This window comes from Phyllostomus hastatus, unplaced genomic scaffold (genome assembly GCF_019186645.2).
Source record: "Phyllostomus hastatus isolate PE091 unplaced genomic scaffold, TTU_PhHast_1.1 phas_contig_198, whole genome shotgun sequence".
In the NCBI taxonomy this organism is placed as follows: Eukaryota; Metazoa; Chordata; class Mammalia; order Chiroptera; family Phyllostomidae; genus Phyllostomus; species Phyllostomus hastatus.
In genome coordinates, this window is record NW_025333715.1 from 286127 (window position 1) to 313039 (window position 26913).

At 70.1% G+C, this 26913-nt stretch overlaps 1 protein-coding gene across 2 annotated transcripts; it reads left to right on the forward strand.

Moving 5' to 3' along the window:
• Window positions 1-2802: 2802 nt before the first annotated feature.
• On the forward strand, window positions 2803-26227 carry SBF1 (SET binding factor 1). 2 transcript variants are annotated; one of them, XM_045834800.1, is made up of 41 exons: window positions 2803-3019; window positions 8416-8501; window positions 8879-9016; window positions 9167-9325; window positions 9439-9549; window positions 10109-10214; window positions 10304-10436; window positions 10525-10633; window positions 10718-10831; window positions 10948-11025; window positions 11353-11466; window positions 11540-11668; window positions 11742-11840; window positions 11933-12137; window positions 12216-12328; window positions 13113-13262; window positions 13519-13587; window positions 13659-13817; window positions 13889-14151; window positions 14237-14409; window positions 14488-14561; window positions 14644-14839; window positions 15071-15198; window positions 15548-15726; window positions 15826-15962; window positions 16120-16327; window positions 16469-16665; window positions 16741-16878; window positions 18628-18705; window positions 18945-19126; window positions 19201-19380; window positions 19768-19869; window positions 19958-20143; window positions 20223-20349; window positions 20421-20551; window positions 20629-20859; window positions 24374-24481; window positions 24572-24783; window positions 25427-25514; window positions 25595-25726; window positions 25819-26227. In XM_045834800.1, exons 1-41 carry the CDS (start codon window positions 2965-2967, stop codon window positions 25915-25917), a joined length of 5676 nt encoding a protein of 1891 aa, XP_045690756.1. In that variant the 5' UTR covers window positions 2803-2964; the 3' UTR covers window positions 25918-26227. The 2 variants fall into 2 exon arrangements, with proteins under 2 accessions (XP_045690756.1, XP_045690757.1); XM_045834801.1 differs by lacking the exon at window positions 18628-18705.
• The last annotated feature ends 686 nt before the right edge of the window (window positions 26228-26913 follow it).

Consider the following 26913-nt stretch of genomic DNA (forward strand, 5'->3'; position numbering starts at 1 on the left):
TCGACCCTCGGAGAGGGGACGATGGTCCGTGCCCCTTTCCTGGCTGACCGAGCATCTCTGTGTTCACCTGCCTTCCCTCACAGCGGGGGGCGGGGGCATCCTGCCCCCGGCTCCCTCCCTCCGTGCCCCCTCTGTGCCCCCTCCAGCCCTCCCACGGCGCACTCCACCGGGGCTGGGCAAACACTCGCCGGGTGAACGAGTCCACAAGTGTGGACGGGCCCACCCCAGCCAGCCTGCGTCCACCCTGGGGAAGGTGGGAAGCGTCAGCAGGTCCTCCTGCTGTTTACTTGTACCCGTGTGCGGAGGAGGGGCAGCGAGGTGCTCACGTTTGCACTAGAAAAGTGGAGGTCAGCAGGGAGGTGGGTGCGGGGGGGGGGACTGGGGGAGGGGCCATGGGGACGAGCGGATGCATCGGAGAGACACTGCGCAGGGTGGGGGGTCCCTGGAGAGAACGGAAGGTGAGCAGCCTGGGCCCACCCTGGCAGGGGTGTCTGGCGGGCCCCCACCCTCACGGGCCCGGGGCTGAAGTGGGGCACGGAGGGAAACACGGTCCGGGGAGTTTCGGAGCCGGCGGGGCTCTGGCAGGCAGGGGCGAGCGAGCACTGTCTGTGGAGAGTGCAGGGAGGACAGACCCTGCGTGCCAGCTGTGGAGGAGTGGGGAGGGGAGGGCAGAGGACCCGGACAATTCTGTCTTCCACGCTGGGGCCAGAACCACCCTTCCAAACACAAATGTGATCCCATCACTCAGCCCACCAATGAGAGACAAGCACCCAAATCCCCTGTCTCCGGGAGGTTTCTACCTGGGCGGTGCAGGGTGCAGGCGAGACTCGGGTAGGTGTGTGGGCCCAGGGCTCACCGCATGCCTCCTGTCGGGACACCTACTGCCACCTTGGGCCCAAGGTCCCATCTCCCTGAAAGCCCAAGGATGGCCACCGTGTCCTGTGTCCTCTGGCCTCAGGCTGCTTATTTTGCCAACTGGATGAGAGGTCCCTTCCTTTGATGCCACAGCCTCCTGCACAGCACATGAGCTGTAATGTCCTTGTGCCCCCCCGGGGGGACCCAGGGGTCCCTTCATTCGTCCTTAGTTGGAGGAGCTGCCTCCGGGGAGTGGTGGGCTGGCTGCTGGGAGCCACTCGGGGATGGCGTCTCCCCTGGAGAGCGGGAGCTGGGCCACAGCAGGCAGGGAGGCTGCCTGAGAGACATCCGTGTAGGCCAAGAGAAGCCATGGTGGGCTGACAGCTTCGAGGGCGGTTTTGCAGAGCATTTGAAGGTGAGCGTGAGTCTGACCCTGTTGACAAGGATTTCAGCGAGGGAGAGATTGAGGCTGGGGCCGCCGGGGAGCAGCAGCAAGAGGCAGGGAGGAGGAGAGAGGGGCAGAGCCTCTGGCCACCGCAGAAGGAGGCAGGGATGAGGGAGGCGGGTCGGGGTTTGCTGATGCAACACTTGGGCCCCCCGTGGGATGGCGTCTGTGTTCTCCAGGAAGGAGGGTAGTGGGTCCGCCTCTGAGACACAGGAGGTGGGGGAAGAGGCTTGCGGAGACTGCAGAGTGCAAGAGAGCTGACCAGACCTCAGCAGGCTGGGCGGGGGCGGGGGGGTGTCCTACTGTGGCTGGGGCCATGGTGCCCACAGTGGCCACTGTGGGTGGTGCAGGGAAGGGCAGATGGGCGGGACTGCATGTGTGTGGCTGAGGTGTGCCTGATGGGGACAACAAAAACCAGGCTAGGCGGTGGGGCCAACAGCATTGGCAGATGACAGGTAGTGGGAGACACGCGGGGTCGGGTGAAGGGACCGAAGGAGAATCGATCAGGGAGGGCCACTCCCCACAAGAAGGCCTGGGGAGGAGAGCAGGGAAGGCACAGTCTCTTCACAGGGGAGGAGGCAGGCAGGGTGGCCTGGGCAGTGCAGAGGGCAGGAAACTTGATGGCAAAAAAACTTGGGAGAGGCATCCTGGTTCAGAAGGGCCCTCCAGCTTCCCGTGACCCTAGGGTGTCTCTGAGCAGAAACAGGCTCCTTAGGGCAGGAGGGTGGGGAGGGCCAGACGCCAGCCGGAGGACTGGCCAGGGACCCTGCCCAGCCGTGCACAGGCTCAGTGCGGGGCTACCGGGTGCCCAGCCCCTTTTGGCTGAGGTGGAGAAGCCAGCTCGAGCAGAGCTGACAGCACCCAACAGAGGAGGCTGTGGCAGCCGGTGCGCCCGGGAGGGGAGGGGAGTCGAGTCTGGTGGGCTCAGCTCTTGTCTCTGGGTTTGGCGTCATTCATTCTCCCCGCCCAGCCCTACCCTTGGGGGCGGTGGGCACTGTCAGGGTACTTGGAAGGGTGCAGCCTTCGCCCAGCACCCAGCTGGGCCTCCAGGGCCTCGTGTCTTCAACACGGCTCTTTACAGCGGGACGTGCAGCGTGCCTTTTTAAAGGACACGTGTTAAATCTCACCCCACCTGGACCAGGTGGGGCTCGAGTCCTCCTCGGGCTGGGAACCCCACCCAATTGGCCTGGGCCCTGCCCCTCCGCAGGGTCCGAGGGGACGCCCCCATCTGGGAGACCTGCAGGCAGGCCCGGGCCCTCGGCCTTCCTCCAGGCTGACAGCGCCCAGGAACTGAGCCTCGGAGACCCGGCCGCGCCTGCCTCTGACCCGCGGGAGCCGCCGTCGCTGTCACAGCCCGGGGGCCGGTGCCCAGACCCGGAGGGGGCGGTGGTAGGCTAGGCCCCGCCCCAGGGGCCGAGCCCGGGCGGCTGAACCAATGGGAGCGCGTTGTTCTGGGGCTCCCCGCCTCCGGGGCGGAGCGAGGCCGCGCAGGCGCGCGGCGCGGCCGGGCGGGCCGGCTGGCTGGGAAGATGGCGGCGGGAGCCCTGGCCGCCGCCGCGGAGAGGGCCCGGGGCGTCCGGCGTGCGCCCATCGGGGCCGGGGCCGGGCCATGAGCGCGCCGCCCTCGCGTCCCGGAGCCGCGGAGCCCGCCCGCGCCCCTAGCCATGGCGCGGCTCGCGGACTACTTCGTGCTGGTGGCGTTCGGGCCGCACCCGCGCGGTGAGTGCCGGGGACCGGGGACCAGCGAGGATCGGTCGGGGCGGGCGGGCCCGAAGCGCTGGGTCAGCGCCACGGTCGTCCGGGGCTCCTGCTGCGCCAGGGTCCGGTCCGGGGTCCGAGGCGGGCTGGCCGGTGAGACGGGGCGGGCCGCGCCTGACCTCCGCACTCAGAGCAGAACCGCGCCAGGCGCACCCCGGGGTCGCCGGGGAGGTGGGAGGGCCGGGGCGGTCGGCCTCCTGGCTCCGCGTTGGGTGGGACGGGCTCTCCGCCTTGGCCGACTGCCGGGCGGCTCTGCCTCCAGGGACGCAAAGCTCGCCTCTGACCCCGGTGCCTCCGGTCTCACGCGCAGGCCCGACGGCGGTGCGCCAGGTCCAGGAGGTTCGGTGGATGCAGAAGAGGGCGCGGGGTTCAGAGCTCCTTCACGGAGAGGTGGCGTTCGAGCTGGGGCTGGAGGCTTTCAGGAGGAAGTGTGGGGGGAGAGAGGAGGGCATTTCTGGCAGAGGGCCTACGGTCAAACGCTGGGGGCGGGAGCATCAGTGTGGCCACCGGCGTCCGTGTCCGGGAGGGCAGTATCTGGGGTCAGCGGCCGTGTCCAAGAGCCCTTCAGCCCAGGGGGTGGGAGAAAACAGAGTCTGGTAATGACATCAGCAACGGCCCTGGAGACAGCCGCCTGGCGAGGGAGCTGGGTGCCAGGCCCCGCACAGCCCTTTGTGCGCGCGAGCGCACTCCTCCCCGCAGCCCACCCAGGCTCCCTCTGAGGCGCCGTCCACCGCTCAGGTTCAGGGCAGCGAGACCAGTGCTTGGTCTGAGCCCCACGAGAGGGGCTGGCGCTGCTGTGGGCCGTGTGTGCCTGTGCCAGCAGGGGTAGGGGGGTGACTGTGTGGTCAGGCTGGGTGACCCCTGAGCCTGTAGTCTGCCCTGCTTGTCAGCCCAGCCGTCACTGTCACCACCCAGGACCCAGACTCTCTCCCCTCTGCCTGCTGGGCCCTGCACACTGCGGACCCTCCTCAGGGCCCTCTGCTGGGGACTTGCCCCTCCTCTGGCTCTGCCCGGGCACATGCGTGAGCATGTCTTTCTACCCAGAGATGGAGTTCTCGCTGCGAAGACCAGTCTGCCTGTGGTGGGCTGCTGTCAGTGTTGCGCAGGCCCCAGAGGGGGAACAAGGCCGGCCGCCAGGCTGCCCCCGTGTGCGGGGCCTGGGCTGGGTGTGCAGCGCAGGCTTGGAGGCTGATGGTGCGAGGGTGGTGTGGGGAGGGCCTGTGGAGGCAGAGGCTGGTGGGAAGCATGTGGACTCGGGGCAGCAGGGGTGGGGGGTGGGGGGCAGACGTGAGGGAGGCGCGAGCAGGTGTGGGTGGGCTCCGCAGCAGGCTGGCTGTGACTGTGTGTCTCGGGGTGCGCACCCCAGGCGTGGGTGACCTTCGAGCAGGACAGTGTCCACTCACCACCGATGGCAGGAAGGAGCACTGCTCTTCGCGGCTGGCCAGTCCCCAGCCTCAGGGCCTCTCTTGGCGGCCTCATCCGTCCCAGCGAGGGACGGGCCCACGGGCTGGGGCCGGGGCTGCGGGCCCCAGGGCAGTGCCAGCCAGTGGGGGGCGCCTTCTGAAGCAGAGGAGCACAGCACAGGGGTCAGTGGTCTCTGCTTTACCACCTGATGGCCTGTGGCCTCGGGGCCGTCCTTCAGCTCCCTGCCCCTCGCATTCCTCATCTGGAGGTGGTCTGAGTCACACAGACGACCCCCTGCCCCCCGCCGGCTGCCATGAGCGCCAGGTGGACACACGCGGAGATATTTGCACAGGAGGCTCTGGGCAGTGGGGGCGTCTCGTCAGTGGTCAACAGCAGGCGTGCGGACACCCCTAGGCTCAGACGGAGGGGCCGCCTCTGCGGGAGGCGGAGGCCCAGGCGGGCCTAGGGCCTCAGGCGGCGATGTGGCATCTTTGGGTTTGGTGGAGGGGTCTGGGGAGTGGCGGGCGACTTGTCCTTGGCCTGGACCTGGACATCCTGTCGGAGCTGCTGGATGCAGGGCCTGGGTGCTGAGTCCCGGAGCCTGCCAGAGGAAGCATCCTGGTTCCTGGGTCACCCCTGGCAGACCTCTCCAGGCGGGGGGTTCCGGCCTCTCCCCTGTGAGTGGGGGCATCTCCTTCCCAAGAACATGGGCACCCTGGGCCCAGCCTGGAAACATCTCAGGGCCCGGACAGACCACCTCTGTCCAGCTCCTGGCCTGGGAAGGCCTGGCAGGGGTCAGCTGATTTAACACTGTGTGACCGGTGCCGGGGTGTGTCTTTGGGAGTCGGAGATGCACCTGACCTGGCCAGATGGTGAGTGAGTGTCTGCCAGGAAGCAGGAGCGGGACCCCACCTGGTGCCGGGGGCACGCCCCTTACCCCAGCACGGGAGAGGAGGGCTCACCTCCCACCTCCCTGCCAGGCCGCTCTCAGCCCTGACTGCGCTGAGCTGGCCACGTTCCTCTGCCCCATCCCTCTCCCCACCCACGTTCCCGCCCGCCCTCTGGAGCAGGTTGGGGCTGTTTGGGGTGGCCGCAGGTGGTTCCCTGCCCCCACCTTGGGAGCAGCAGGGTCCAAGGCCTTGGGTCAGACCTGGTCTGGTCTGACTGGGGGGGCTGGGGAGCACCCCGGGCGCGGCCACAGCCCCTCGGCGAGTGTGGCTGGGGTGGGGGTGGGGGAGGGAGCGGCAGGAGGCTCCAGCCTGCCTTTTCTCATTCTGTTCCCTGGGCGAGCACACCCTCCCGTGCCTCTGCCCACAGTGCTGCTGGCCAGGCGGCCCCCAAGGCACCGGAGCCTGGCACCAGTGACGGGCGCTGCCAGCAGATGACAGAGCGCACGCTCTGTGTGCCCTCGCGCCCCGTGGGGCCTGCAGCCCGAGGGGCCTGGCTGTGGGGATGTGGCTGCGGCAGGCAGGAAGCTCCCGTCCCCGTCTGGGCCTCAGGGGACCTCAGTGCTCTTCCTCCCAGGACCCCAAGGAGGCATGCCCCGTGGCCCATGGCTGCGCCGGTCACAGTGGGGCGGCGGTGGCAGCAGCAGCACAGGTCCCCCCTGCATGGCCACAAGGGCTCCAGGGGGAGGAGACCGCAGGATGCCGGCCCACAGCCAGGCCGCAGCCTGCTCCCCACCACCCAGAGCCCAGAGCCGAGGTGTGGGCTGGGCTCCGAGAAGGGGTGGGGGTGGGCTCCCTCCAGTTCCAGGGAGGGCCCGCTGTGGCCGGGGCTCAGGAAGCTGCCCTGCACGGCTGTCTGGGGAACCTGTTTGCTCATGGGGTGTGAGTGGGAGGACGGCTTCTCGGCCAGCTGCGTGCGCCTGATAGGCCCTGGGGAGGTCGTGGCCTGTGCTGGACACAGGCGTGTGAGGGGGCACAGACAGAGCCCCCACCTGGCCCAGGTGGCCAGCAGGCGCCCCAGGAATCACGATGGGGGGAGGGGGTCCTGGGGGCTCACTGCAGGCCCCAGGCCTGCACACTGTGCAGACAGCTGCCTAGAGGAGGGGACGCTCTTTGGGCTGGACCTGAAGGTCAGGTTTGAGGTCATCATGGCCCAGAGAGAAGGCTGGTAGGGGGATGCCCACTCGCCCTGCCCAGCCACCAACCCCCACAGGAAGCTGGGACACCTCAGGGAAAGTCTCCAGTTTGTTCTTTGGAGAGCACAGCCGGAAAGGGGGAGCTGACGTCTCACACAGGGCATGGGGCGAGGGCGTGGGGAGGGGGAGCTGTGCACAGTGGCCAGCTGCGCTGTCCATGCTCCTGGGGGGGACCTCGGAGCAGGGCCCCCCCCCCCCCGAGGGCCAGGCCCACGGTTCAGAAGCAGCCGGCCCGTCCGGGCACTGCTCTTCCTGCCTCTGCCTGCTGCCTCGTGGCAAGAGCTGGGGGAGCCCTGGGTGCCGGCCAGACCTGGGCCCAGCCGGTGGTTTGGGGCCCTACGCGAGTCAGGGGGGGCCCCGCCCCGCCCTGGGGGGGGGGGACGGACGGGGGCGGGGCCAGCCTGGTGGGGCCAAGCATGGTCCTTGGGGGTGGGCCTGGAGGGACCCCCCAGGGCTTTGTCTTGGGGGCTGTGGGCAGGTGTGTAGGTAGGTGTGGCGCTAGCAGACACCTGTCCCTCTCGCCCACTTCTCCTCGTCTGCCGCCTCATCTCAGGGTGTCGGTGGGGGGAGGGGCAGGGGAGCAGGAAGCTGAGGTTTGTGAGTCACGGCCCCTCACCCGTCTCCCGCCACCTCCAGCCAGGCGGGGACCTGCCTGCCGCCCTAACCCTAACCCTAACCTTGGTGTTGCCTCCTGGAGGTGCTCTTTCTGCCACGCACCCTCCCCTCACCTGTCCGCCCGCGCTGGGCCCAGCTCTCTGCTGCCTGGGCGGGGCCCTGTTGGAGCGGCCCAGCAGAGGGAGGGGCCCGCGGGAGGGGAAGGTGGAGTTCACTGTGCCGCCGCTCTGCTGGGGGGCAGCTCTGCTGGGGGGCAGCGAGGGGCGGCGGGGGGCGGGGAGAGAAGCACAGACCACCGTCCGTTCTCCAAGGGCCCCGAGAGGCGAGCGGTTCCCCATCGCACCCGCTCCGGCCTCCTGGTTTGGCCCTGGGGGGTGAGCCGCAGGCCGGGGCCTGCTGTGGGAGGCCCAGCGGGGGTGGCCTTTCCTGGGAGTGGAGCGCCCTGGGCAGGGGGTGGGGGACACAGACGAGATGGGGCTTAGTGTGCCCCGGGGTTCCAGGGACTGGGGGGTCTCTGGGGACCACACGGGGAACGAGCTGGCTGGGGAGGCCGTGTGCCCAGGGGCATGAGCAGGGACAGGGGCCTCCCGCCCGGCTCCTCCCTGGCCCTGGTCTGTGGCCGCAGTGGCCTGCACGCTCCCCACCCCGGCGCTTCCCGGAGCTGCTGGGCCCAGTGCCCCGCAGGCGCGCCTTCAGTGGGCGTCCTGTCGCTGAGGCGGCGGGGCCGCGTGCCCGGCTGTGTGCGAGACCCCGCACCTCTCAGGCTCGGCCCGGCTGGGGAGTGGGGCCGGGCACCCACGGGCCTGGTGCTGACCGCCCATCAGGCCGGGCTGTCGAGAGGCCTAGTGCCTAAGCCGGGGGCTGGCTGCGGAGCAGTCTGGAAGTTCTGTTCCGTCGGAGGGGTGGGGTCGGGCTGGGGGTGTCAGCGTGGGGGGCAGGCCTGGGAGTGGGAGCAGGAGCAGCAAGGGCCCCAGTCCCACAGCCTGGCTTCTCTCTGTGCCCTCTGGGGGCCCTGGGGTCTGTGGCTGCCTAGTGGCCTCTCACAGGACCGGTTTTCGGGAGCTGAGGCTGGTCTGGTGCGGGTTAGGGCAGGTGTAGGGGACGTCCTCTGAGACCCTCCGGGCTCCCGTCTGAGCGGGCTGGGAGCGGGCTGTGGGGAGCGGCGGGGCCCCTGACCACCTGCCCCTGTCCTCAGGGAGCGGGGAAGGCCAGGGCCAGATCCTGCAGCGCTTCCCCGAGAAGGACTGGGAGGACAACCCCTTCCCCCAGGGCATCGAGCTGGTGAGTGGGGAGCGGGCCTGGGCTGTGGGGGGCCAGGCCAGAGCCCCGCCTGTGCCCTGCAGGACTGCTTGCAAGGAGCCCCTCGGGGCCAGGGAGCAGGGGCGCCGCCTGGCTGGCGAAGGACTGGGGGCCCCGTCCGGTCACCGCTCCCTCCTCACGACGGGACCGAGGCCTGCGCCACAGGGTCTGCACCCACCCAGGCGTGCTCCCTGCCGTGGGGGGTGGGGGGTGGGCCGGCCTGGGGAGGCAGGGTGCGCCCGGGGGGCGGAGGGGGAGGGCTGCCTGCGTGCTGGCACCTGGCGCCCAGGCCTGGGCGGTGCGCGTGCTGCACGCAGGGTGCAGAGGGGGCGGACCCCTGACTCCTGCGGCCCCCCCAGTTCTGCCAGCCCAGCGGGTGGCAGCTGTGTCCTGAGAGGAACCCGCCGACCTTCTTCGTCGCCGTCCTCACCGACATCAACTCGGAGCGGCACTACTGCGCCTGCCTGACCTTCTGGGAGCCGGCGGAGCCCGCGCAGGTCAGCACCGCCCCGCGCGGCCGGCCCCGGGCGGGTCCCCTCGGCTGCGGCCGGTCCTGGTGCCTGGCCCCGCGGAGCCCAGAGTGCCCGCGGGCCCCCGGGACCTGCCTGCCAGCCGAGCGAATGGGGCGAACGGGCTTCTTTGCGCAGGCGGCTGCGGGCGCCGAGGACGCCGCGGGGCGGGACGAGGAGGCGGACGAGGGAGGCTCCGGGCGCCTCTCACCCGCGGCGTCCGGCCCGCCGGGCCCGCTGTTCGCTCCCAAGACCCTGGTGCTGGTGTCGCGGCTGGACCACGCGGACGTGTTCAGGGTGAGGCTCGGGGTGAGGCGGGGTGAGGTGGGGTGAGGCGGGGCGGGGGCGGGGCGGGGGCGGGGCGGGGGCCTCCCGCCAGCCGCTGCCATGCCCGCCCTCGGTCCTTGCAGAACAGCCTGGGGCTCATCTACACCATCCACGTGGAGGGCCTCAACGTGGGCCTGGAGAGCGTGGTCGGGAACCTGCTCACCTGCGTTATCCCCCTGGCGGGGGGCTCACAGGTGGGGCTTGGGGGCAGCCGCTGGCTGTGGGGGTGGGTCTGGTAGGCTCCCCAAGTCCAGCCTGGGCCAAGCACGGCCCACGCGCTGCACACGCGTGTGTCTTGGTGCCACTGTCAGCTGTCACCTCCTGGGCCCTGCCCGCCCGCCCCTGTGTGTGCTGCGTCTCGCCTGGCTCCGCCGGGCCCTCTGCTGTCTCTGTCCTCTCGCTGCCGGGCGCACTGTCTCCGGTCCTGGGTGTCGGCCTCCCTGTCTGCGCCCCTCTGGTCCGTGTGTCTAACTGTGTCTCTCTGCCCGTCTGTCCTGTGCAGCTGGACTCTGTTGAGGACGGAGTGGTACGGACTCTTTGTTTCTTCTGCCCACCCCGGCCCACCCCGCCCCAGGTCAGAGGCCCGGCGCTCTCTCTGCAGCTCGGCGCAGGCCGCAGAGGCCGGCGTGGCCTCGCCCTCCGGCCAGTCCCGCCTCGGGCCCTGTCGGTCCACCAGGCCTGCTGGGGCTGCGGGGCTCTGGGCTGCTGGGGGTCTGGTCAGAGTCACTGAGCTGTGGTCTCTGTCTCCCACAGAGAACCATCTCTCTGGGGGCCGGTGACCGGCAGGTCATCCAGACCCCGCTCACGGAGTCACTGCCCGTCAGCCGCTGCAGCGTGGCCCTGCTCTTCCGCCAGCTAGGTGAGCCTGGCGTCTCGCCCTGCCCCCCCGTTCCTCCCCCCCCCCGCGGCCAGAGGCAGGGCCTGCAAGCCTGTCCTCCCCCCACCCAGGCATCAGCAACGTGCTGTCTCTGTTCTGCGCCGCCCTCACGGAGCACAAGGTGCTCTTCCTGTCCCGCAGCTACCAGCGCCTCGCCGACGCCTGCCGTGGCCTCCTGGCGCTGCTGTTCCCTCTCCGATACAGGTGCCTGCCCCTGCCCCCGCCCCCACCCCGTCCCTCCGCCTGTCCCCTCCCCGTGGCTCCTGCCGCGCTGAGCCCTGGCCTGTCGCAGCTTCACCTACGTGCCCATCCTGCCGGCCCAGCTGCTGGAGGTCCTCAGCACGCCCACGCCCTTCATCATCGGCGTCAATGCGGCCTTCCAGGCAGAGACCCAGGAGCTGGTGAGGGTCTTTGTGTCCGCCTGGGGCCCGGGCCGTGCTGACCGGCCTGTGGGTCCCTGACCCCACGCTGCCCTCGGCCCACAGCTGGATGTGATTGTGGCTGACCTGGACGGAGGGACAGTGACTGTTCCCGAGTGTGTGAGCGTCCCCCCGCTGCCAGAGCCGCTGCAGAGCCAGACACACAGTGTCCTGAGCATGGTGAGGCAGGGCCGGGCCTTGGGGGGCCGGGGCAGGGGGGCGGGGCAGAGCCCAGGGCGGTGCTGCCGCCGGCCACGCCCTCCCTGCCGCCGACCACGCCCTCCCTGCTGCCGCAGGTCCTGGACCCAGAGCTGGAGCTGGCCGACCTCGCCTTCCCGCCCCCCGCAGCGTCCCCCTCCTCCCTGAAGATGCAGGTGGGGGTCACTGCGGCTCCCGCAGGGTCCTGGCCCCTGTGGCCCCCATGCCCCCCTGTGCCGTCTGCTGCTGCAGACGACCGGTGTTCCCAGGGTCGTGGGACGTTGCGCCCTGAGTGTCCTGCGCAGGCATGGCACCCGCACTGTCTCGGGGGCGTCCCTGGGCTCCGTGGGGAGGGAGGCTGGAGGGAGAGGAGGGGCGGAGGGGCCTGGGGAGGCCTGGGCAGGGCCGGCACAGGGTGTGGGCTCGGGGCGGAGCCTGGGGTGTGTGGACGGTGAGGGCTGCCTGCGCTCACCCCGGCCCTCACCGGCACCCCCGGGGCCCAGGACAAGGAGCTGCGTGCCGTCTTCCTGCGGCTCTTCGCTCAGCTCCTGCAGGGCTACCGCTGGTGTCTGCACATGGTCCGCATCCACCCAGAGCCCGTCATCCGCTTTCACAAGGTGGGCGCGGGGCTGGGGCGGTGGGGGAGGGGGAGGGCCGGGGCCCAGGGGCTGACCGCCCCGTGCCCCCCAGGCAGCCTTCCTGGGCCAGCGCGGGCTGGTGGAGGACGACTTCCTGATGAAGGTGCTGGAGGGCATGGCCTTCGCCGGCTTCGTGTCGGAGCGCGGGGTCCCCTACCGCCCGACGGACCTGTTCGATGAGGTGTGCCCGGGCCCGGCTGGGGGGAGCCCCCCCCCCCGTCCTGGCCAGTGGCTGACCCCGCCTGCTCCCCCAGCTGGTGGCCCACGAGGTGGCGCGGATGCGGGCGGACGAGAGCCACCCCCAGCGAGTCCTGCGTCACGTCAAGGAGCTGGCGGAACAGCTCTACAAGAACGTACGGCGGTGGCCCGGGGTCGGGCTGGGCCAGGGAGGTCGTGGTGCCGCCCTGGCCCTGGGCTGCTCACCCACCTGCCGGTGTCCCCCCAGGAGAACCCATACCCCGCCGTGGCCATGCACAAGGTGCAGAGGCCGGGCGAGGCCAGCCACCTGCGGCGGGCGCCCCGGCCCTTCCCCCGGCTGGACGAGGGTGTGGTGCAGTGGATCGTGGACCAGGCCACGGCCAAGATGCAGGGCGCACCCCCGGCTGTGAAGGCCGAGAGGAGGACCACCGTGCCCTCGGGCCCCCCCATGAGTACGTGACGGGGCAGGGGTCCTGAGTGCGGCCCGGGGTGGGGGAGAGGTCAGAGGTGAGTGTGTTCTCTGCCCCCAGCCGCCATCCTGGAGCGGAGCAGTGGGCTCCACGGCAACAGTGCTCGCCGGCTGGAGGTGGTTCGGAACTGCATCTCCTACGTGTTCGAGGGGAAGATGCTCGAGGCCAAGAAGGTGCGAGCTCTCGGCCCCTCCCTCGCCTGCGGGGGCGGCGTCTAGGCCTGTCAGCGTGCAGACGTCAGGCCCGGCGGGGGCGTCCTTCCGGGCGGAGCTCGTCGGGGTGGCGTCGGCCGACGGCCACGTCGGGCTGGAGCGTGCGTGTCTGTGACACGTGGCCTGCGTGTGGGTCGCACTGTGTGCCCGCCGCCCCCGCCCACTCACATTCGGCTCCTCGACCCTTCCTGCCCGCCCTCGCGCCCCCCGTAAAGGTTCCTGCTGTTCACCTCTTGTGAAGAGAGTGCCGGCCACACTTGTCATTTTTTAAAGAAAAGATGGGAAAGGGAACCACCTGCTGCCCTGCCCTCTGTGGTGTCCGCGGACCGGCAGGCGGTCGGAGCCTCCCTCGCGTCCCACAGCTGTTCGCCAGCCCCTTCCTCGGGGCCGCGGGTCCCCAGTTGTCGGGCCTCAAACAGCAGGCTTGTGCTTGGACGCTGAGGCCCGGGCTGGACTCGGGAACGCTGGTGCTCGGGCTGCGGGGCCTCCCAGCAGAGCCGTCCACATACTGGCCGTGCACCCGCGGTCGACCTGTCCTCCACCCGTCCCATCCCCCCGCCACCCCCACCCCCGTCCCCACCGGGAGTGCTCTTGTGCGAGGGGCCCTCAAGCGTCCGGGCACACCTGGCCTGGACGCCTCCGGGTGTCCTGTGCTCGGAGCCCGGGCTCCAGCCCCGGGCGCGCCCTGCTCCCTCTCCGGGACTCTGCCAGGGCGGCCCCCATATATCTCTGTGCCCCATTCCAGCTGCTCCCAGCTGTGCTGCGGGCCCTGAAGGGGCGCGCCGCCCGCCGCTGCCTGGTCCAGGAGCTGCACCTGCACGTGCAGCAGAACCGGGCCGTGCTGGACCACCAGCAGTTTGACTTCGTCGTCCGCATGATGAACTGCTGCCTGCAGGTGAGGCGGCAAGCGGGGCCCGCAGTGCGTCTGGCAGCGCCGGTGGGCGGGGGCAGCGCCAGTGGGCGGGCCCGTAGCGCTTCCGGCAGCGCCAGTGGGCGGGGGCAGCCCTGGTGGGCGGGGGTCCATTGGGCAGAACCCTTGTTGGGGCAGGCGCTGGGGTGCCCTGCCCGGGTCCTCTGAAGAGCCCTGGGCAGCCTTGGGGAAGGTTCTGGAACTGGGGGAGGGCAGTCCTGATAGCGCCCGGTGCCCGCAGGACTGCACCTCCCTGGACGAGCACGGCATCGCCGCCGCACTGCTGCCCCTGGTCACAGCCTTCTGCCGGGTGAGTCCTGGGTGGCCCCGGGGGTGCCCGCCCCGCTCCGCGCCCCCACTGACAGCCGCCTGCCCCTGCAGAAGCTGAGCCCGGGGGTGACGCAGTTCGCGTACAGCTGCGTGCAGGAGCACGTGGTGTGGAGCACCCCGCAGTTCTGGGAGTCCATGTTCTACGGGGACGTGCAGGCCCACATCCGGGCCCTCTACCTGGAGCCGGCCGAGGACTGGGGCCCCTCCCAGGTGTGTGGGGACCCGAGGGCCCCAGGGGTGGGGGCGGGCCTGTCGCTGGCTCACCCCCAGCGTATCGGCAGGTTGCGGAGGCACCGGCAGAGGACGAGCGCTCCGCCCTGGATGTGGCGTCCGAGCAGAGGCGTCTGTGGCCGACGCTGAGCCGGGAAAAGCAGCAGGAGCTGGTGCAGAAAGAGGAGAGCACGGTGTTCAGCCAGGCCATCCACTACGCCAACCGCATGAGCTACCTGCTGCTGCCCTTGGACTCCAGCAAGAGCCGCCTGCTGCGCGAGCGCGCGGGGCTGGGTGACCCCGAGAGCGCCAGCAACAGCCTGGTCACCAGCAGGTGGGCGGGACTCCCAGGGCCGGGAGGGCGGGGGCTCGGGTGGGCGGGGCCTGTGCCCACTGTCCACGGTGCCCTCCCGGCCCAGCATGGCAGGCAGCGTGGCAGAGAGCTACGACACCGAAAGCGGCTTTGAGGACGCAGAGACCTGTGACGTGGCCGGGGCTGTTGTCCGCTTCATCAACCGCTTCGTGGACAAGGTCTGCACAGAGAGTGGGGTCACCAGCGAGCACCTCAAGGGGCTGCATGTCATGGTGCCAGGTACACGGGGTCTGGGTGTGGAGACGCTCCCTGGGGTGGTGGGGGCGGGGCCCCAGGGTGAGGACTGCTGTCTCCCAGACATCGTCCAGATGCACATCGAGACCCTGGAGGCCGTGCACCGGGAGAGCAAGAGGCTGCCCCCCATCCAGAAGGTGCGTGGGGGCCCGGAGGGGCGGCGGGGCGGCGGGGCGGGGGCCGGGCTGCATCCTGAGCGCCGCTCCTGTGTCTGCGCAGCCGAAACTGCTGCGGCCACGCCTGCTGCCCGGCGAGGAGTGTATGCTGGACGGCCTGCGCGTCTACCTGCTGCCCGACGGGCGCGAGGAGGGCTCGGGCGGCAGCGGGGGCGGCCCCGCGCTGCTGCCAGCAGAGGGGGCTGTCTTTCTCACCACCTACCGGGTCATCTTCACGGGGATGCCCACCGACCCCCTGGGTAAGCGAGCCCCGGACGCCGCTCCGCCCCGGCCCCACGCCAGGTAGTCTGGGGAGAGCGGGACTCTCCCTGCCTCTCCTCCCCCTCGGGCTGCGGGGTCTCTGTGGGGCATAGGTCCCTGACTCTCGCCACCCGCCCGGGCCCCTGAGCTCTGGGACCCTGAGCTCTGGGACCCTGAGGCTGGGACTGTCCCCTCTCGTCTCCCTGACTCTGTGCCCGGCCTGTCCTCAGTGGGGGAGCAGGTGGTGGTCCGCTCCTTCCCGGTGGCTGCGCTGACCAAGGAGAAGCGCATCAGCGTGCAGACCCCCGTGGACCAGCTCCTGCAGGACGGGCTGCAGCTGCGCTCCTGCACATTCCAGGTGGGCCGGCGGGGGGGGCTGGGTGGGCCGGGGGGTGGGGGGGGCGGCCACGGGAGCGCCTGTCTCCCCTGCGGGGCTCTGCCCGGAGCCTGGAGCCAGGTCGGGAGTGTGCGGCACAGCTGGGATTCACGCAGCAGAGGAAACACGGCAAAGGCCCGTGTTCCTCGGCTGCAGGCCAGTCTGGTGGGCGCAGCCCTCAGGTCCCGGTGTGTCTGCCATGTCACGAGAGGCGGGGCTGCCCTTCCCGGCCATGCAGTGGGCCTGCCCTGCCCCGGGGTCCCTAGGGCACAGGTCCTCATTGGAAAGGCCGCTCGGCCGCCCGCCCTCTGAGGCCGCGTGTCTGATGCAGCTGCTGCGGATGGCCTTCGACGAGGAGGTGGGGTCCGACAGCGCCGAGCTCTTCCGCAAGCAGCTGCACCGGCTGCGGTTCCCGCCGGACATCAGGGGCACCTTCGCCTTCACGCTGGGCTCTGCGCACACCCCCGGCCGGCCTCCGCGGGCTACCAAGGACAAGGCGCCCTCCCTCAGGTGCGGGGCGGGCCCCGGGCCGGGGACCCCACCCCTCCTAGCAGCACTGTGTGCGCAGGCATCCCCGAGCCCGTCCTCACTCGGACCCTGTGCGCCCAGGACCCTGTCCCGGAACCTCGTGAAGAACGCCAAGAAGACCATTGGGCGGCAGTACGTCACTCGGAAGAAGTACAACCCCCCCAGCTGGGAGCACCGGGGTCAGCCGCCCCCCGAGGACCAGGAGGATGAGATCTCAGGTGGGGGACCGGCGGCCTTCGTGGTCTCCTGAAGACCCTTTTGTGGGGGGCGGGGCCTGGGACCGGGCGGGGCTTGTTGGGCGGGGCCGGGCGGCCTGGCAGGGCGGGGCCTGGCACCCCCGAGAGTGAGTGACACCCCTGTGCCTGCCCTGCCCAGTGTCGGAGGAGCTGGAGCCCAGCACGCTGACCCCGACTTCCGCCCTGAAGCCCTCTGACCGCATGACCATGAGCAGCCTGGTGGAGCGGGCGTGCTGCCGGGACTACCAGCGCCTGGGCCTGGGCACGCTGAGCAGCAGCCTGAGCCGCGCCAAGTCAGAGCCCTTCCGCGTCTCTCCGGTCAACCGCATGTACGCCATCTGCCGCAGGTGAGTGCTGGCGCAGGGCCGCCGCCGCCCTCCCCGAGGCCTCTGGTCACGGCGCTGGGGGTGCCCTTGGCCTGCGGGTGTGGGAGAGGACCTCCGGCCCACCCCCCGCGAGCCCCCTCACCTCACGTCCCCTCCCGGCAGCTACCCGGGGCTGCTGATCGTGCCCCAGAGCGTCCAGGACAACGCCCTGCAGCGCGTCTCCCGCTGCTACCGCCAGAACCGCTTCCCCGTGGTCTGCTGGCGCAGCGGGCGCTCGAAGGCCGTGCTGCTGCGCTCGGGAGGCCTGCATGGCAAGGGGGTCGTCGGCCTCTTCAAGGCCCAGAATGCGCCTTCTCCAGGTACCTGGCCCCGTCCCCCTGCGTGCCCCGCACCCGCGCCCATGCCCCTGCCCACTGCAGCTCTGCCTCCCCCAGGCCAGTCCCAGGCGGACTCCAGCAGCCTGGAGCAGGAGAAGTACCTGCAGGCCGTGGTCAGCTCCATGCCCCGCTACGCCGACATGTCGGGCCGCAACACCCTCAGCGGCTTCTCCTCGGCCCACCTGGGCGGCCACGGTGAGGGGTGCTCCAGGGCAGGAGGGCTCTGGGGGTCGTGGTGACATTTGTGGAGGGCAGGCTGGTGAGGGGGCACAACGTCTGGGGTGTAAGACGAGCAGAGGGCCTAGCACGGGACCAGGTAAGTTCCCGGAGCCCCTGCCCTGACCACTCCTCCCCGACCCACCGAGCTCCTCGACCTCCCCATCTTCCTGGGGGGGTACGGCCCTCCTCACCCTTCCTCTCAGGCCCCGCCTGACCGGCCCATCTGACCTCCTTGCCTGACCAGGCCCCTTAAGCCATGTCTAGACTGGTTTCTCTGTCCTCGCCACGGGCCCCTTCATGCCCGCTGGACCCACTGTCCCCGGTGGGGCTGTGCCCACCCTTCTCCTTGCGTCTGCCCACACCCCACCCGGCCCTGCCCGTGGGCCTGCACCCCTCCCGACGGCCCTCCGTGCTGCACGGGGTCCTGTCGTCCCGTCTGCAGGGAAGGCTCCAGGGCCTGGAGGTCAGGGCGGGGGCCCAGGGCCCGTCCACGTACCCACCTTGCCACAGGGACCCCGGGTGCCGGGCGATTCGAGGGCACTCGCTGCTGTCCACAGAGGGGGTGGGCCTGTGGAGGGTGGTCAGGTCTGGCAACAGGCAGGAACCTGCTGGGGAGGCGAGGCAGGCGGGTGCTGGCAGGTCCACCCCTGCAGCTGGCTGGCCGCTGTGGCTCCGCCCGGGCGCCGCCGCCTTCACCCCGGGCCCAGCCCTCCAGGAGCCCGGGCGAGGTCCCGAGTCTTCCTGCTGCCCGCCCTGGGTCCTGAGTCTGTGGGCCTCCTGCCGCCAGCACCCCCGGCCCGGCCCGGGCCCCACGCCCCTTCCTGTGGCGGAGGGGCTCTAGAGTCCACGGGGGCCTCGTCCTCCCAGGGAGCCCTGAGGGTCCCGCACACCCCCCGCCTGCCCCATGGCGTCCACGCTGCGGTCGCAGCCTCTTCCTGGGGCTCCACGCTCCGTCCGCCTCACCCTGGGCCGAGGGCCCCCACGGGCACAAGCTGGGCCGGCTGGCCAATGGCTCCCCTCTGGGGGCGCAGACCAAGCTCCCCCGTGTTCCCCCACCAGGAGCGTCTCTGGTTCAATGGCTTCGGTTTTCCAGACGGCAGAGCCCCCTTCCAGTGGGACCCGTGGTCCTGCTGTCTCGCTCCGTCCGTCCCGCCAGAGGTCTTGAGTGCTGCCACCCCGCAGGGCCTTCTGTCCCCGCCCCTCCTGCCACCTCCCGCCGTCCCCCAAAGCTCAGGAGCACGTGGGTCCCAGCCCAGGCTCTGCCCGTGTCACAGGGACATGCCGTGTCCTTGCTGAGGGTGGCTGTGCCTCCTGCCTAGAGGGGCTGGTGCGGTGCTGGCCTGTGTCCTCGACTGCACCCCTCCCCGGTCTGCTTGCTGGGAGCTCCCAGGCTCCGGGCCTCCCCTGCCGCTCTACCCGGGTCGAGGCCGCGTGGGGCCGCGGAGTCTGCGGGCCCAGGCACGGGTCACAGAGGAGGTATTTGCAGGGAAGTCCAGGGCTTCTGCCTCCTTTGACCCCTTCTACCCACCCCCAGCCCTCCACTTTCTGGCCAGACCCCCAGGGGCCCAGAGGGCCTTGGTGCTGACCCCTGCCGTCCACGGGGCCCCCTGGGGCTTGGGGGGGAACGCAGCCCTGCACCTGGCCCTTTGGGCCACAGAACCCCCCATGCTGGGCACGGACGTGAGCCTGGGCCAGGCCTGAGCCTCCTCTCTGCTGTGCCTCCAGTGCCCAGCCCCCGAGCCAGGGTCACCACGCTGTCCAACCCCATGGCGGCCTCGGCCTCCAGACGGACCGCTCCCCGAGGTATTGTACCGGCCGGCGGGCTGGCCCCCCCACACCTGGCACAGACGCCCCCGTGTGACTGAGTCGTCGTGGGCACTAACGCCCCCCCATGCCTGCACTAACGGCCCCCCACCGCCCTGGGCACTAACTCCCCGGCACTGAGTCCTGCCCCCCCAACACGAATGCAGGCACAGGCCCCGCCCCCCCAGGTAAGTGGTGCCCAGGCCTAGCTCGCCTGCTCACCTGTGGTCTCTGTGCAGGTAAATGGGGCAGTGTCCGTGCCAGCGGGCGCAGCGGTGGGCTCAGCGGTGACGTGGGCTCTCGGCTAGCAGGCAGGGACACGCTGGCACCCCCCCAGGCCAACGGGGCTCCCCCCGACCCAGGCTTTCTGCGGCCCCAGCGTGCAGCCCTCTACATCATCGGGGACAAGGCCCAGCTCAAGGTGACTGGGGGGGAGGGGCCCGGGGCCGGGCGGGCGCCTGGGCCGCACGCAGCTCACCGTCAGGCCTCCCCCAGGGAGTGCGGCCGGACCCCCTGCAGCAGTGGGAGCTGGTGCCCATCGAGGTGTTCGAGGTGCGGCAGGTGAAGACCAGCTTCAAGAAGCTGCTGAAGGCGTGTGTCCCAGGCTGTCCCGCCACCGAGCCCAGCCCGGCCTCCTTCCTGCGCTCGCTGGAGGACTCCGAGTGGCTGACCCAGGTCTCTGCCCCGCCCCTGCCCCCACCACAGCCGAGGGCCATGCGGGGTGGGTGTGAGGCCTCCTCCCGCCTGTTGCTGCGGTCGGGCAGACGGGGCCTGGGCGCACTTTCCACAGGACCCTCGGGGCCCTGGGCGGGGGGGTGGCCACTCCCCACCTGGGTCGGGCCACTGCTGTCATTGGGAGGTGGCTGAGCATCGCCTGGACAGGGGGCCCTGCAGTCCAGGGGCTCCGGAGGGGGAGGCAGCGGCGGTCAGTGTGCAGAGCGGAGCCCGCCCACTGGCGCGGCACCCCTCGCCAGCTGTCCCCGCGTGCCCGCCACTCCTGGGGACGTGCGGGCGGGGGACTGGTCGGGGCCGGGGCCTGAGGGCTGCCGGTCGGTCCTGCAGATACACAAGCTGCTGCAGGTGTCGGTGCTGGTGGTGGAGCTCCTGGACTCGGGCTCCTCCGTCCTGGTGAGCCTGGAGGATGGCTGGGACATCACCACCCAGGTGCGCGGCGGACCCCGGGCTGGCGGACCCTGGGCCGGGTGGGCCGGCGTGCCCCGGGAGCCCCCCTGAGAGCCGGTGGTGCCTGCAGGTGGTGTCCCTGGTGCAGCTGCTCTCAGACCCCTTCTACCGCACCCTGGATGGCTTCCGCCTGCTGGTCGAGAAGGAGTGGCTGTCCTTCGGCCACCGCTTCAGCCACCGCGGGGCCCACACGCTGGCCGGGCAGAGCAGTGGCTTCACGCCCGTGTTCCTGCAGTTCCTGGACTGTGTGCACCAGGTGAGCGGGCGGTGTGGTGGGGGGACAAGCCCCAGGGCCTGCTCAGACAGGCGGGCTCCTGACCCCTGACCCCACACAGGTCCATCTGCAGTTCCCCATGGAGTTCGAGTTCAGCCCCTTCTACCTCAAGTTTCTCGGCTACCACCACGTGTCCCGCCGCTTCCGGACCTTCCTGCTGGACTCGGATTACGAGCGCATCGAGCTGGGTAGGGTGCAGGTGGCAGGGGGGACAGGCGGGCGCAGGCTGGCTGGCGGGGCTCACCGCTGCCCCCTGCAGGGCTGCTGTATGAGGAGAAGGGGGAGCGCAGGGGCCCGCAGCCCTGCAGGTCCGTGTGGGAGTACGTGGACCGGCTGAGCAAGCGGACGCCGGCGTTCTACAACTACATGTACGCACCTGAGGACTCGGAGGTGAGCGGGGCGGGGCCGGGGCGGGCCGGCGGGCCCTCCCCAGCCCCGGCACTCACGCCACCCCCGCCCGCCCCCAGGTCCTGCGGCCCTACAGCAACGTGTCCAACCTGAGGGTGTGGGACTTCTACACGGAGGAGGCGCTGTCCGAGGGCCCCCCCTACGACTGGGAGCTGGCCCAGGGGCCGCCAGAGCCCCTGGAGGAGGAGCGGCCGGACGGGGGCGCCCCCCAGAGCAGGCGCCGTGTGGTGTGGCCCTGCTACGACAGCCGCCCCCGCGCCCAGCCCGACGCCATCTCCCGTCTGCTGGAGGTGCGTGTGGCCCTCGGCCGCTGTGCGAGCCCGTGTTTGTGCATGCGCCTGGCGGTCCGGTGGCCCTGCGCGGCACCCACCTGCAAACTGCCCGCCGGCCTGCGGTGGCCAAGGCTCCCCGGGGCTGCTTTCGTGACCTGCCGGGTGCTCCGGGCAGGTGTGCTCCCCCGGCCACCTGTGAGGTCAGCCCTGCAGGGAGACGGCTTTCTCAGGTCCACGGTGGCTCCGGCCCCGTGCCGTGAGCAGCGGCTCTTCCTGCCTGCCTGCCTCGGGTCCCCTTCAGAGGGAACCGAGCCTGTGGGCCTGGAGGCCTGGGGTGGACTCCGGGCCTCTGCCCTCCTCGGACGTCCTGTCTCCTCTGCCTCAGGAGCGAGGACCCATAGGGGCGGGCACCCCGGGAAGGCGCCCTGTGAGCCGGGGGGAGGCTGCAGTGGGACTGGGTGGCAGCAGCCCGGACCCTCTGCGGCGGCTGAGCGGTCGGCGGCCACGGGAAGGCTGCGCTGCCCGCCGTGGGCCCTGCGGCTGTGGGGGGCGTCGGAGCCCCTCGGCGCTTCTGTTCCCTCGTCGGGGAGGGGAGCGGTGCTGGCTCCTGGGTCCTGGCCTGAAGGCACTGGCCCTGGGGGCCTGGGGAGCGCAGGGTCACAGTGCAGCGACGAAGGCGGCCCCCAGGCCCCCGGCAGAGACTCGGGCGGCACTCGCAGACTCGGGGTCGGGGTGAACCGCGCCGCCGACGCCCGTGTGGCCGACCCCCGTGGGGCACGTCTCCGCCCGGGCTCCGACCGTCTGCCTCCGCCCTGAAGCTGAGTTCCTCGTGCTCGGGGTGTGGGCGGGTCTCCGCCTCACCTGTTCTGACGGTCCCGTCTCTCCGCACTCACTGGGTATCGCGGTTTGGTGGAAGTCTTGTAGCTTGTTTGTGTTCTACTTATTTGCTTTTTGCTCCTTTCTTTTCCCCTGGCAGTCGAGAATGTTTTCGCGTTCCCTGCTACCTGCTCCGCTGGGCTTTGGGGCTGGGCCTCCTTGCGTGGCTCCTAGTGGCTGTGAGAGACCACAGGCGTCTCCCCTCACCGTCGTCCACGGTCCCAGCTACCCGGGCTCGACCAGGGTCCAGAAACATTAAGTGAAAGAGGCCCCAGTACCTCTCAAGTCTTAAGTTGTGCGTCCTTCCGAGTCGTGTGATGGAATCCCGCCCCGCCCCGCCCAGCTGGGCCGTGAACCAACCCTCCCTGGCCCAGCGTCGGGGCCGGCGTCTGAGGGCCGGTTCATCGTCGTCTTGGCGATCGATCGGGCTGCCCATCGCGGCGGCCCAGAGCTCGTGCGGCCGCCCCCCGGCGCGGGAGGAGGGCCGGAGCCGTGCGCGGGACTCCCGCCGCAGCGCAGCGCGTCTCCTCACGAGTGGCCGTCGGCAGCCCCGCCTGCGCCCAGCGTGTAAACCGAACTTCGTCCCGGCGCGCACGCGCCCGAGGAGGAGACGGAGCGCGACGGCACGGCGCTCAGTGCGGCTCGCAGCCTCCGGCATCCGCCGGGGGTCGGGCCTGGGACTCCGCCCCTTGGGGGGGGAGGATGGCCGAAGGGGCTCCGTCTGCCCCGAGTTTCCTGCGCCGCCTGCCAGGTGGCGTCTCCCCACGCGTCCTCGTCTGTCTGTCTGTCACGCTGTCGCGGTTCACGTCCACCTGTGGTGTAAACACACGTGGGCCCTGGATTTTAACCAGACGAGGGAGCCGGCGGCAGCCTTCTCCCTTCGCCGTTCCCAGTGGCCGTCCCGCCCTCGGCGCGGCTCGGACCTCGGGCCGCCGCCCTCCGCGCGTCCGCAGGTGCAGGGCTGCGGGGCCTTTCCTCGCTGCTGCGTGCGCCCCCGAGGGCGCCTGCGTTGCGCCTTCTCTTACCGAAGGCGCTTTCCTGAGGTGTCGGATTGCCGCTGGACGGCTCTCGTCGGGCTCTGAGGGTTTCTGCTGGAAAGTCGGTGCTCACTCTGCCGCCTGCAAGCAGCACGGGCGCCGCCCGGTTCCTCTCGCTGTCGTCAAGGTCAAGGTCAAGGGCTTCTCTTCACCCCTGGTTGCGCCGGTTTGACCCCCACCTGGCTTTCCTCTGTGTTCCTCCTGCTTAGAGCTCTGCACGTCTCTTTAATCTAGGGGTGACAGTTTTCCACTTCAGGCTGTTACTTCTTTTAGAAGTTTTTTCTCTGCACAATCTCTCCCCACGTCCCCTGGGCCTTCCCTGTCCCATGGGCCACCCCGGCCATTTTCTCCCTCCTGTCTGCAGTTCACTCGGGATGGTTTCCGTTAGCTTGTCGTCAGGTTGGCTTCTGTTTCTTATGGTCACGGTCATGGTCCTGGTCAAGTCTATCTGATGGATTTCTCATTTTAAGTATTTCTTTTTCAGCTCTAGGATTTCCACTGGATTCTTTAATAGTTATGGACTGTGGAGAGTCCCTACCTGTTCAACCATTGTGTCCATCTTTTTCTTAAAACCTTAAACTTACATTTGCAGCTTTTCCATTTCTTGTACGGTAATTACAATTTCACTTCCGGGTCTGTTTCTTTGAACTTTTCCCCTAAGCATGGATCTAATCTTCCTTTTTGCTTGTCTAATGTTTCTTCTACGAGCTGGACGTTGTGGCCTCTGCCTTGCTGAGCGTCAGGGTTGTGCTGTCCTCCTCTGGGGAGTCTCAAGCCTCGGTCTTGTGGGCTGTCAACAGACTCGCGTGTTGGCTGGGTCTTCTCAGGGGGCGCGTCTCAGCTTCGTTAGCGCAGCTGCAGGGGCACCGCCCCCTCGGCTCCAGGGGCCCCCCCCACAGGCCCGGCCCGGCACCCCTCACTTCCCTGCGGCACGGACCCTCCAGAGTGTGGGTCTCGCTTGCAGCTTCTCAGCAGCTGCCGAGGCCGGGTGCCGTCGCCGGGCACGTGACCCTTCAATTGGGCCAGATGCTCGGGCGGCCTCCGTGTGGGTGGATCTTTGGAGCCGTGCGGGTCCCTCCACGCGGACGCCGCCCCGCAGGTGCGTGCCCATGGCCACCCCGCAGCGCTCTGCTTGGGCTCTGCCTCCCCACACCGTGGCCGTGGCCCTGGGGTCACCCTGCCTCGGGGTCTCGGTGCCACCCTGTTGCCCAGTTCACGGCTGTTCACGGCGGGCTAGCCGGGGACTGCCCAGGGTCACGGCCGAGGTGGAAGTCCAGCCATCTCTGTGTTCAAGTTGTCCCGTGTTCGGAGACAGCGCGTCTTTTCCCTGGTAGGTTCGGGGGTTTCTCTCGTGCGTTCCGGCCGTTTTCCTCTGGTGCGCGGTCTGGGTTTGCAGTGCCCTCGGCTGGGTCGTGGGACACCCCTTGTCAGTCTGGTGCTGCTGCGGCCGTCGTCCCCAAACCTGGGGCTCCGCCTCCCCGCCGCCTTCTCCTGCTCTCAGCTGCCCGCGTAGGACCGCTCCTTGCAGCCTCCATTTTCCGAGGTTTCCTTCCTGTTCGTCTTTTCCTGCCCCGGGCTGGGTGTTTCCTTCTGGGTGACGTTCACCGCCTCTCCGCCAGGAGCTGCAGCGGCTGGAGGTGGAGCTGGGCCGGCCCCCCGAGCGCTGGAAGGACACCTGGGACCGGGTGAAGGCCGCGCAGCGCCTGGAAGGCCGGCTGGACAGACGGGTGAGCGGGCGTGTGTGTGGGGTGGGCGGGGGCTCGCGGCAGGCGCAGGAGGGGCCGCCCGGCTGACGCAGGCCCGCCTCCGGTCCCCAGGGCGCCCCCAGCTCCCTGCTGGTGTCCAGTGTGCCCCACCACCGCCGCTCGCTGGGTGTGTACCTGCAGGAGGGGCCCGTGGGCTCCACCCTGAGCCTCAGCCTGGACAGCGACCAGAGCAGTGGCTCGACCACGTCCGGCTCCCGCCAGGCCGCCCGCCGCAGCACCAGCACCCTGTACAGCCAGTTCCAGACCGCCGAGAGTGAGAACAGGTGCGAGGGCTGCCCCGCGCCGTGGGCGCTGCCGAGCGGGCGGCCCTTGGATGGGAGCCGGGGCCCATGGAGGGGGAGCTTCCGGTGGTTCTCAGGGGGCCCGGGCGTAGGCTCACGGTGCTGGGGAGCGGCGGGTGGGCTTGGCAGGTCGTAGAACCAGTGACCGCAGCCAGGCCACGGGGGCTCTAGAATGGGGACGGGCTGCAGGTGCCATGAGGGCAGGTGAGCTGCCAGGTGAGGCTGAGGTGGTTCTCGGTGAGGCCAGGGCCCGGCAGACTGCACCCCACCCTCGGGGCCTGGGGGCCGCGCTGCACAGCCACCTCCCTCAGCTTGCCTGCCGTGTGCTCCTCCTCGTCCGCGGCACCTGAGCCGCACGTGGGGGCTGCTGCTCTGACACCCTGAGGCTCTGACGTGGGATCACGTGTCTGCTGAGCGAGGGTGGTGGGGGGCCTCCTCCCCCCTTCCGCGTACATCCCCAGGGCTTCTTCAGGGCCCCGTCCAGTGCCCCAGCTTGGGTCAGTTTGGGGGCAGGGCCCATGGTCTTGCTGCCCGACTGGGTCTGCGTGGGGGAAGGGCAGGGACTGTGGTTTGGGCTTGCTGGGCCCCGATGGCCAGCCCTGCCCTGGTTTCACCGCAAACGCAGGTCCTACGAGGGCACCCTCTACAAGAAGGGGGCCTTCATGAAACCCTGGAAGGCTCGCTGGTTCGTGCTGGACAAGACCAAGCACCAGGTGAGTGGGCAGTGGGCACGGCGTGGGCACGGGGTGGGCACGGGGTGGGGGACCCCGCCCTGACATCCTGTCCCCCTCAGCTGCGCTACTACGACCACCGCGTGGACACGGAGTACAAGGGCATCATCGACCTGGCGGAGGTGGAGGCCGTGGCGCCAGGCACGCCCACCATGGGTGCCCCCAAGACCGTGGATGAGAAGGCCTTCTTTGATGTGAGCTGTGGCAGGGGGTGGGGGTGGGGGTGGGGGGCATGGGGGGGTGCTCCACAGATGGGGCCGTGGAGTCAGCCGCCCGCCCTCCGCAGGTGAAGACGACGCGCCGTGTTTACAACTTCTGTGCCCAGGACGTGCTGTCGGCCCAGCAGTGGGTGGACCAGATCCAGAGCTGCCTGTCGGACGCCTGAGCCTGGCCCTGCGCAGCCGCTCTGCGTCCCGTGACAGACCACTAGGGGTGGGCAGGGCCCCCCGGCCATGTTTACAGCCCCCGCCCTCGACAGTATTGTGGCCCCGTCCCCAAACTCATGTGTACAGCCCCCGCCCGCCCGGCCAGCCCTCGCTCACGTCCGAGTCCTGGCTGAGCGCCGGCCGGGCGGCACCATGGTACAGCCCTCTCCGCGGGCCTGTAAATAGCCCAGCCCCAGCCGCGTGGTGGCCCTGGCCGGCCCGCAGCCAACCTGTTCCTACACCCAGAGTCTATAAAGAGAACTAACTATGTGCCACATGCCTGCGTCTCCTCGGCACCCCCGGAGGTCCCCCTACCTGCCAGCCATTGTCCAGGACCCAGGTCCACTGCGGGAGGGCTGAGTGCTGGTGGCTGGTCGTCCATGGCCCCGGGGGCCCCTGCCGGGGTGGTCCTGGGGCCGGCACAGCCAGAGACGGAGACTTCCCTCCCTGCCCGGGCAGTGCCCGGTGTTGTGAGGAGGGACAGTTTCCGAAAGGGGAGGTGGTGCTGGATCTGTGGGGGTGGCTCCGGAGGATGGGGTCATGGAGATGCGCTGGTCCCTGGTCAGATAGGATGGAGACGCCGAGGGTGGGCCGGGAATCCAGGTGCTCCAGGGCATGGGGAAAGGGTTTACACGTGGGGGCGGGGGGCACAGTCCTGCGCGGCAGGCTGTTACCTGAGGCCCCTGTCCTAGGAAGTCCGTTCCACGTGCCCTCCCCCTCCCAGCTCATCTCGGTGACAGTGGGCTCCTGCCCCACAACACCCAGGGCCTCCCTCGTGTGGGGTGGGCAGCAGATGGGGTGTGGACACCGCAGACACAGCACCTGTCAAGTGGAAGGTAAGCAGCAGGTGCAGACACAGGTGCAGGTGGGGCCTCTGCAGGCATGGGGGGCCCTCAGCTGGGCCATGAGAGGGACACCCAGGTTCTCTAGGTCACGTGGACAGCAGTGGAACCGCA